Source organism: Plasmodium gaboni, chromosome 2 (assembly GCF_001602025.1).
Source record: "Plasmodium gaboni strain SY75 chromosome 2, whole genome shotgun sequence".
NCBI classification, from domain to species: domain Eukaryota; phylum Apicomplexa; class Aconoidasida; order Haemosporida; family Plasmodiidae; genus Plasmodium; species Plasmodium gaboni.
This window is the reverse complement of record NC_031482.1, coordinates 133,405-143,859: the sequence shown is the minus strand read 5'-3', so window position 1 is coordinate 143,859 and position 10,455 is coordinate 133,405. Positions and strand designations below refer to the sequence as shown.

The 10,455-nt window shown below is 17.5% G+C and overlaps 4 protein-coding genes across 4 annotated transcripts; 1 reads left to right on the top strand and 3 right to left on the bottom strand.

Annotated features, from left to right (window-relative positions):
* Positions 1–238: 238 nt before the first annotated feature.
* On the bottom strand, positions 239–2,116 carry PGSY75_0205600 (hypothetical protein; the record flags this gene model as incomplete). Its single annotated transcript, XM_018783723.1, has 1 exon — positions 239–2,116. The coding sequence occupies one exon, from the start codon at positions 2,114–2,116 to the stop codon at positions 239–241; it is 1,878 nt and encodes a 625-aa protein (XP_018643713.1).
* Positions 2,117–3,791: 1,675 nt separating this feature from the next.
* PGSY75_0205500 (putative DNA-directed RNA polymerase II 16 kDa subunit) lies at positions 3,792–4,404 on the top strand (the record flags this gene model as incomplete). The annotated part of the gene is made up of 3 exons (XM_018783722.1): positions 3,792–3,840; positions 3,926–4,022; positions 4,152–4,404. The coding sequence occupies 3 exons, from the start codon at positions 3,792–3,794 to the stop codon at positions 4,402–4,404; spliced, it is 399 nt and encodes a 132-aa protein (XP_018643712.1).
* Positions 4,405–4,870: 466 nt separating this feature from the next.
* Positions 4,871–6,244, bottom strand: PGSY75_0205400 (hypothetical protein; the record flags this gene model as incomplete). The annotated part of the gene is made up of 1 exon (XM_018783721.1): positions 4,871–6,244. The coding sequence occupies one exon, from the start codon at positions 6,242–6,244 to the stop codon at positions 4,871–4,873; it is 1,374 nt and encodes a 457-aa protein (XP_018643711.1).
* A 1,219-nt stretch (positions 6,245–7,463) lies between these two features.
* PGSY75_0205300 (hypothetical protein) lies at positions 7,464–10,016 on the bottom strand (the record flags this gene model as incomplete). The annotated part of the gene is made up of 6 exons (XM_018783720.1): positions 7,464–7,562; positions 7,877–8,037; positions 8,197–8,365; positions 8,521–8,616; positions 8,693–8,786; positions 8,902–10,016. The coding sequence occupies 6 exons, from the start codon at positions 10,014–10,016 to the stop codon at positions 7,464–7,466; spliced, it is 1,734 nt and encodes a 577-aa protein (XP_018643710.1).
* Positions 10,017–10,455: the final 439 nt, after the last annotated feature.

The following is a 10,455-nucleotide window of genomic DNA, read 5'->3' as shown; positions in this document are numbered from 1 at the left end:
TAAAATAAAATAAAATATATAATATCAAAAAAGGAAAGAAATGGAGGAATATTATATATGTGACAGTAATCATTATGTCTTTAAAATGAAATGGATTTAAGGCACATAAGTAAAAGGACTGAATAATATACATATGGATACATACACACACAAACATATATATATATATATATATATATATTTATATATATTTATATTTATATGTATATATATTTTTCGTTTATTCTGTTAAGTTTGGCTAAGTATACTCGTCGTCGTGATTTTGATCCCTCAAATCTTCCTCTTGTTGATCTCCCAATAAATCCTCTTCAATTATATCATCTTCTTCGAGTTCTTCGCCTTGTTCTTCCTCTTCGTCTAAGTCATCTTCGTCGTCTTCTTCATCATCGATGTTACCTTTTAAGTTGGCTTGTAGTTCCTTTTTATAATCATGCTTTATAATTCCCCTAAACACATCCTTAATTTCATCTAGTAAGAATTTCAAATCGGTTTTTCTGATTTTTATTGTATTTACATCGGTTAATGTGTCATAATTAATTTGCTCCGCATTAGTATAAGCAATTTTTGAAAATATGAGTGGCCAATAATCTCGTTTATTTAAAGGTGTGAACCCATATAATATAGTATCATCCGAATCGATTATATTACATACAATTAGATGATAGGTTTTATATTTATCAACACAATATGACTGAAAAGATGAGAACATATTTGATATTAATTTTAATTCAAAAGGATGTGTATATGAGTTTCTTGGTGTTTGGAATATGTCCATATATATTTTAAATGTTGATGTTATTGTTATTGATTTTTTATGACTTTCCATAACTTTTTTGATTAATATACTTAAATAATTTGCTGCATTTTTATGTAAATGTTTTTCAATAAGTTTATCATAAATTTCTGATTGTTTTAATCTATCTTTATAAATATTATATAAAAAATCTGAAGTTTTTAAACAATTATATAGATATGTATCCATTTTTTTAATTCGATTAATATAAATATGTATAAGTATAATTAAGAAATAGAAACTATCACTGTTATATAAAACATATGTTCGTCTTTTCCAAGCTAATGTATTCATAGGTTTTATAATTTTAATAAAATTTTTTAATTTTATTAATATTTCATTTTGTTTTTTTAAATCTAGTTGTCTAAAATTTCCTGTAAAATCTTTAATTTCTATATGGCACATAGTTCTGATCTGATTAAATGTATTTTTAACGTTTTTATGATCATATATATATATACGTTCATCTATTTCTAGAGCTTCATTTAAAGATATGAATGATAACATAGGTAATAAACCTCTTTCTGAATCGAATGATAAGAAATGTCCATTAGATATATTTAAAGAATCATTGTGTAAATTTTTAATTTCTTTATTATAATAATCATATGTAATTTGTTCAGTTTTTAAATATGACATTAAAGATATACTCGAAATAAAAATAATTGCTGATGCATCATCTTCACCAGCACATTGTATAAATGGATATATCATTAATGATAAACATTTATTTTCTTCTTTAACTATATAATAATTATCATAATATTTAGAAAACCACTTTTTCTTTTCATTATGTTTTTTATTATTATATATAGTCATAATTTCATTATGTTCTAATTCATTTAATACTAGTTCCCATTTATCATTATTAAAAAAAATTTCATTGAATGGTCTTTTATTATCTATAACAAAAAATTTTAAATATCCTAAATAAGTTTTACTTAATAAATTACTAAAAAAATTCTCGATATCTTCATATATACTTGTATCTGTATTTATATGTGAACATATACCTATTAATATTACTTGAAAAAAATAATCACGATAATAATCTTTATTTTTTGAATATATTTCATTATGTTTACTAAAAAATTTTATTAGGTCTTCTTTTTTCTCAACACCATAACTAAATACATTAATTTCTCTTTTCAAGTTTTTATGGAAATGTAATATATGTTCAGTACATATAGAATCGATATTATTATAATAAAATATAAAAATATTAAATTTAAACTCTTCATTCTTTCTATTAGATAATTCTTTTATTTCTTTGTTAACTCTCATGTAATGATTCATAAACTCTTCAGCCTTAACAAACCCCATTTTTAAGAAAAAATACAAAAAAAAAAAATAAATATATATATATATAATATATATATGTATATATTTATATATATATTATATATTATATATTATATATGAGAGCGAAATTGTGAGAACACAAAAGGAGAAAAAAATAAAAAAATATAAATAAAATAACACATATATAATATATATATGTATATATATTATATATATTATATATATATTATATATATATATATTTTTTTTCTTTTTACATTTTTCTTAAAATTTAGTTCTAATATTTAAAATATTCAAAATTTCACTTTTTTTTTTTTTTTTTTTTTTTTTTTTTTTTTTTTTTTTCCCATTTGAGGTATGCACATAAAAATGTTCATTTGGCTAGCACACGGAAAGTTTAAAATACCCACGATTAATAATATATAATAATATAATTATATAATACTATATAATATATATATATATATTATATATGAAATATTATATATATATATTTTTATTTTTATTTTATTAAATGGAAATAATAAAAAATATAAAAATAAAAAAATACAGATATAAAATATTTTACATCAATAAATGATAATTATTATATATATGTAATATATATATATATGTTTGTATTTATTTATGTGTGTATAGTTTATTATTATGAACACCCAAAGTATGGATTTACTAAATAGTATATTAATATATTAATATATTAATATATTTATTATATTATATTTTTATGAGACTATTTTTTTCAGATTGTTACTATGAGAACATTATAAGATTAAAAAGAAGAATTGATAAAAAAAAAAAAAAAAAAAAAAAAAAAGGTCCAACATATGAAATATATATATATATATATATATATATATATTTATTAATGGATATATATTTTTCGTTCTATCATTTTATAGGTTTATATCAACGTGACTATTGTTTCCTTATATATTTGTTCAAGTCTTTTTTCTATCTAAAAATTATACATACATATATACATATATATATATATATATATATATATAATGTATTAACAAATAAAGGTATAAAAATATATTATAAACAATAAAGGGAAATTTTTTACAATTATTATATATAATATAATAATGTATATAATATTTCAATCTCACTATATCAACATTTCTTCATTAGTATTTTATATTTTCATTATATCATAACTTAAGAACAACATTATAAGAACATCAAAATATATAAATATATATTTATAATATACAAACTTAATTGCCTTTCATATATATATTATTAATTTGTAATGAACTTCATTTTTTAAAAAAATATAATCCTTTATGGAAAGAATTTATATAATATTTAATATAAATATTCAATATCATTAATATAGAGTAAAATATTATATATATATATTATATATATAAATATATTGATATTATGTATCATTTAACGTACAGTTATATGCCCTTGAATTATAATATATATATATATATATGATAATATTTTTTTTTTTTTTTTTTTTTTTTTTTTTCTAAAATATTATATATTATTATAAGAAAACATTTCAAAATGATTCCAATTTATTTGTTTTAGCATAAAAAAAAAAAAAAAAATATTTGCATAAATATTTTTTTAAATTATATTAGAACATAAATATATATATATATATATATATATATATTTATATTATTATTTTATTTTTTTTTTTTGTTGCTATTTAAGTTTATAACTTTTTAAACTTATGGCAAATAATATCAATGGAGATGTAAAAAATTTAGACCTTGGTCCTGGTATGTTTAATTTTTTTTTTTTTTTTTTTTGTGAATATAACATGAATCATATATATATATTATATATATATTTTATAATTTTTAGATTTTAAGAATTGTAAATGTTTGAATTTATGTGAGCTTCAATTAATTTTGGGAGACCAGCTTCGATTAACATCCAAGAGAAATGAAGAAGCTCAAGCGTAAAAAGAAAAAAATAAAATAAATGAAATGCATAAAATATGTAATTCATAAGGAATGTTATATATATATATATATATATAATATATTATGTGTATATGTTTATATATATATATATTTTTATTTTGAAGATTGATTAAATCGTCCTATGATTATGCAAATAAATTTGCTACTATAAAAAATAGAAGTTCAATTGTCGACGTCAGAACTAACTTAGAACGTATAGGAGATTTACATGAATATGAAATAGCCATGCTCGTTAATCTTTTGCCTAAGACCATATTAGAAGCTAGATATTTAATTCCTTCATTAATTCGTTTAAATGATGAAACGTTAAATTCTATATTAGAACATCTTATAAGTTATAAAATGTACGTTTCTTAAAATGAGCAAGAAGGGCGAGGAGGGGTGAATACATCATATCATACTGAGCATATTATAAAAATATAATATATACATATAAATATATATATATATATATATATATATATATGGATGGATGGATGTATATATTTATTTATATTTTTATTGTGATGAATATATATATTTTTTTTAATATTTACATATATACAAAATAATATATATATATATATATATATATATATATAATTTTATTTTTTTTAAAAAAAAAGTGTTACTTATTCGTTTTTAAAAAGACATAAAAAGGTAGCCATATAGAAGCTACATCATAAAAAAAAAAAAAAAAAAAATTAATAAATAAAATAAATAAATAAATAAAATAAATAAAGAAATAAATAAATATAATAAATAAATATAATAAATAAATATAATATATAAATAACAATTTATTGACATATATATATTTTTATTTATATGTGTGTTTATGTTATTAGCGTGGGCCCTGATTGTGTGAAAGGGAGGGGAAAGGATCATTTTTGCTCAATACCAATATATTATTATCATAAGATATATATGCATTAATATAACGAAATAAAATAAGTGATGTTATAATACATATGGTTTCTAAATATGAATGATGTTGTGTTATATGTGCCCATTTAAAAATATGATGAAATAAATAGATGGGTACTTTAAATAATTTATTTTGTTGATTATTTTCTTGAATTATTTTATTCCACCAGTCAACAACAATTTTCATAAGATTTCTTTTAACAATAAAATGAATTTGTTCTATACATTCATTTAATCCTTTATGAAAAAAATATTTGGAAAAACTATTCATAACATTATTATATAGAAAAATATTTCCTCTTTTTATTGAATAAATAATATCAATATATATTGAGAGTTTATATTTTTGTAATAATTTTTTAGGAGGATATAAACCTTTATTTAATCTTATGGTTATAAGAGATTCAAGAATTATTTTTCTGAATTCGATTTTACTTTTTTTAGAATTAGAAAATGCCCATATAAATTCACTTTCTGCTTTTTCATATTCTAACTTTTGTAGATATAATTTTCCTAACTGATTTTTAAATAAAACAATAAAAGATGTTGGTATATATGAATAATTAATATCTGTTGAATTTATAATTTTTAAAAAGCTGGATGTAATCTGCATATTATTTAATTTCATACATAACTTGATAGATTGAAACATTAATATAACAAATCCACCATGTTTTTCTATATCTCCTTTAACTATACCAATTTTTCCTCTTATAGAATTTAAGACTTCAATAGTATATTTATTTTTATTATTTATATCTTCATTTTCTTCATTATATATATCATTTTTATTGCTAGTACTATATGAATCAGCTAATGTACTTATATTATTTAAAAATGAACAAATAGTTAATAGATAAGGTAATAACCATAAATTATCACAATAAACTTGAAGAAACGTTGATAAAAATTTACAACTTGTATTTATTAATATATCCCAATTAATATTATTTTTATTACATAATATTTTTATTATATTAAAATGATCTAATATTAATTGTTCAAATGGTTTTAATATATTATTATTATAACTATTTTTCTTTTTTATCATTCTTCTTATATCATTCTCATTCATATTATCAATTACATATATATCAAGAGGTATCTGTGATAGTTTTAAAACAAAACATATTTTATATCCATTTCTTAACCTTACACATTCTTCAATTTTATCTAACATATCTTCATAGTTCTTATTTATCATATCAATATCATTATGTCTTACCTTCCTTTCTTCATAAGTACTTCTAAGACAATTTATTTTTCTTGTAATGATATTCTCTTCATTCATCTGCATACTGGTCAAGCATAAAAAAAACTGAAAAGCTAACAAAAAAAAATGAGCATATATAAAAAAAAAAAAAGAGAAAGTAATAAATATAATATGTCACATGTTATTATATATATATATATATAGGAACATTGATATAACTACTCCAAACGAACAATCATTAAGAGGTTACTAAAAAAAAAAAAAAAAAACTAATTATACATTATAAATATATAATATATATAAATATACATTTATGTATACCCCTTTTTGAATTTATTTGAAGTTTATTATTACAACAAAAATGTATTATACATATATATATTATATATATATTATTTTTTTTTTTATTTTCTATACAAATTTATTTATTATCATATTCTGTTTAATTTTTATTTTTTTATTATTTTCTTATTTTATTATTTATTTTTTATATTTTATAAATACATTTCTGTTCAACAAAAATGAAAACAAAAGTAAAAATAGAAATAGAAAAAAAAAAAAATATATAATAAAAATTAATCATAATAAAAAGAATGGAATTATTCTTTTTCCTTCCTAAGAATATCTATTAAATGGCTATACAATATATTATATAATAAAATATATTATATATATCATATATATGTTATTTATGGGCTTGTAACAATAACTACCTATAATAATGTATTATATATATTATATATATATAATATATATTATTTATATGTAAATATTTCAATTTAAATAATTATTTTTTTTTTTTCTTTTTTTTTTTATTTCCTATTATATAATTATTATATATGATGAATATATTTTATATATTCCTTTTTATAATACTACAAAAAAGTCAATTTCATATAAATATATAATATTATGAAAAAATTAAACTTATATAAAAAGTAACAATCATTGAAATATTATATTATTTTATAATTTAATTATTTTTTATACTTGATGCAAAATATTTATATAATATTTTGATATATATATATAGAATATGTGTGATAATCTACCAAAAAAAAAAAAAAAAAAAAAGAAACAAGATTAAAAATTAAAAAAAAAAAATTGCATATTCCAAATGATTATATATATTATATATATTATATATATAATTATATTTGCGTAGTGTAAAAATATATCATGAACATTTAAAAACATAATATATAAAAAGACATCCATTAAAAAAAAAAAAAATAAACATAATTTAGTTTAATTAAAAAATCAGGAATTAATTTGTCATGTTCTATTTTATATTTATTCATGGTGTTGTTATGTATTTTTTGTTTTTTTTTTTTATTTTTTTGTCCATCGAAATTACAAATTCCTTATTATCTGAGAAGAATAATTCCTTTATGCTCTAAAGAAAAAGAAGGCATGAAGGTTTGTAGAGTGTGATGTTTGTTATAGGTTCATATGAAAATATTTTACAAATTATAAGAATGCATAAATAAATATACATCATATAATTATATATATATTATATATATATATTATAATGTGTTGATTTTAATAAGTCGGTACAAAGATAATAATATATATGTAATACATATATTATATGTATGTATGTTTGTTTTTTTTTTTTTTTTTTTTTTTTTTTTTTTAACCTTTTTTTTTTTTTTTTTTTTTTTTTTTTTTTTTTTTTTTTTTTTTTTTTTTTTTTTTTTTTTAAACCTTTATTTTGAGACCCTTGCACTTTATACATAATGTGCTTATGTCATATTCCTTCTTTATATATTCTAGCTTGTCATTTATATAATATTTTATTTTTTTTATAAGTGCACATAAATTCATATGGTATTTTATTTTTGTGGGTATGTAAACAGTTGTTGTTCCTTTAGAATATGAAAGGAATATGATAAAATAAGTAAATAAAGAAAAAAATAAAAATAAATACAACCATATATATATATTATATATATATATATATATATATATATGTGTTTGTGTGCATATTTTTTTATTTCTTTATTTTTTCTCATATATTTTTGTACCGTCGTTAAACATAAAGGTCAGGTAACCCTTATCCACTTTTCTTTTTTGATGTAAGGCAATTTTGTGTATGTGAATTTTTTCTTTTATTTTATTTATATTTTTATTATGATGAGAATTTAAATTGTCGGTAGTGTCTTCGATTAATTCGTCTACAATATAGGAAACAATCTAAAAAATAATAATAAAAATAAAAATAAAAATAAAAATAATAAAAAAAATAAAAAAAATAAAAAAAATAAAAATAATAAAAAAAATAAAAATAATAAAAAAAAAGAATATTTTTATATTATCTCATATATATTATATGTTCATTTATGTGTTACCTTTTCTGCGGCAAGAAGGGCCAATGTGTTTTTTAATAAATATGTTTTGAGCTCATTAAACCATATTATTTTTTCTTTTTCTTTGAGTTTTTTTTTCTTAAATTAGGATATAAAGAAACATACATATGTGATAATAATAAAATTTTTTTTTTTTTTTTTTTTTTTTTTTTACCTCATTATAAGTTTCAACATTTTTCTTGATCAAAATATGAATTAAATTATTGGAGATGGCAAATGTATTTATTTTGTTAAATATTTGTAGAACACTAAAAGGAGGAGATATATAAAATGAGAACAAATAAATTACACTCACACATAAATATATATATATATATATATATATATATATATACATGTATATGTGTATATATTTATTTATACCTGTTGATTGATTTATTTGCATTCATAATGTGCATATTATTTTGTTGACGTGTTGTTAATATATTAAAGTTAAGTTTATTAATTTGATCATTATTTATAATTTCTTCTTTTTTGTTTTTCATTTGGTTTAGATTCTGTTTATATGTTATTTGTATTAAGGCTGTTTGTAGAATTTTTTTTGAGTAAATTAAAGAATATTTATTCAACTCTTCAATATTATATATTATACTAGTTTGTGTATATTTATTATTACATAGATGAATATCTTTCTGAATAGATATATCTTCATTATGATTTAAAATACTTTGCATATAATTTTCTATATATTTTTTATTGTCTTTATGTTTTAATATTATATTATCTTTTACAGTTTTATATAATTCTTTTTTACAATCCTTAAAAGATTTTTCTTTTTTCTCATCTAGGTTTATTTGATATTTATTATTTTGTAGTTGAGTACTTGTATTTATAAAATTATTTTTTTTTATAGAAGAATTATGAACAATTTGATTATCATTTGTTATATTATTATATTTCTTATTTATGTTTGTAAAAGATTTTTTTTTTTTAACACCCTTGTTTATTTTTATACTTGTTAAAGGGGTTTTATTACTTATTTGAAGAGATGTATTTAAAAAGGTATCTTGAATTATTGAATGAACAAAATTATCATCTAATTTATTTTGATTATTATTATATTTCTTCATATGAATTTTATTTGGAATATATTTATTTATATATTTTTTTTTTTCTATAGATAATATATCCATTATTTTTTGGTTATCATCATAATCCTTATGATTTATATTAACATTAATTGTATGTTGTGAATTTCCTTTTTGTTCGTTAAGGTTTTTATATGCATAATTAATACAATTAATATTTTTATTTAATAACGTCTTATCAATATTATGAAGGTAATGTTTTTTTTTATTATTAAATAAGGAATTATTTTTCAACACATTATTTTTAATATTATTACTAGCATTATTTTTATTATTGTCTTCAAGAGAAGTATCTTTCATTTTATTTTTTTGGGATATGAGTTCTTTCTTTTTTTCTTCAACATTTTTTTTATCTACATTGTTAGTTGTATATAAATTATCTTTCTTCATATTATTATCAAGTTTTTTTTTTTTTTTCCAAATTAATATAAATATAGAGAAATATAAATGTTGTGATGTTTATAAAGGGTCACATATATATACACACATATATATGCACATATATATATACACATATATATATATATATATATATATATTTGTGTGTATATTGTTTCTTTTTTTTATACTTACAAAAATAATAACTAGGCTTATTTTAAAATATATATTTATTCAAGTGGCAGTTTTTTTTTTTTTTTTTTATTTTTTAAATCTCTTTCTGCATAAAACTCATACTCATCTATAAAGACGTTTGTAAATTTATCATATGAAGAATATATTATTTAATATGTTTTTATTTGTTATTTTTTTTTTTTTTTTTTTTTTTTTAAAATAAGAAGATTTCCCTTTCACACACAAAAAAAAAAAAAAAAAAAAAAAAAAAAAAAAA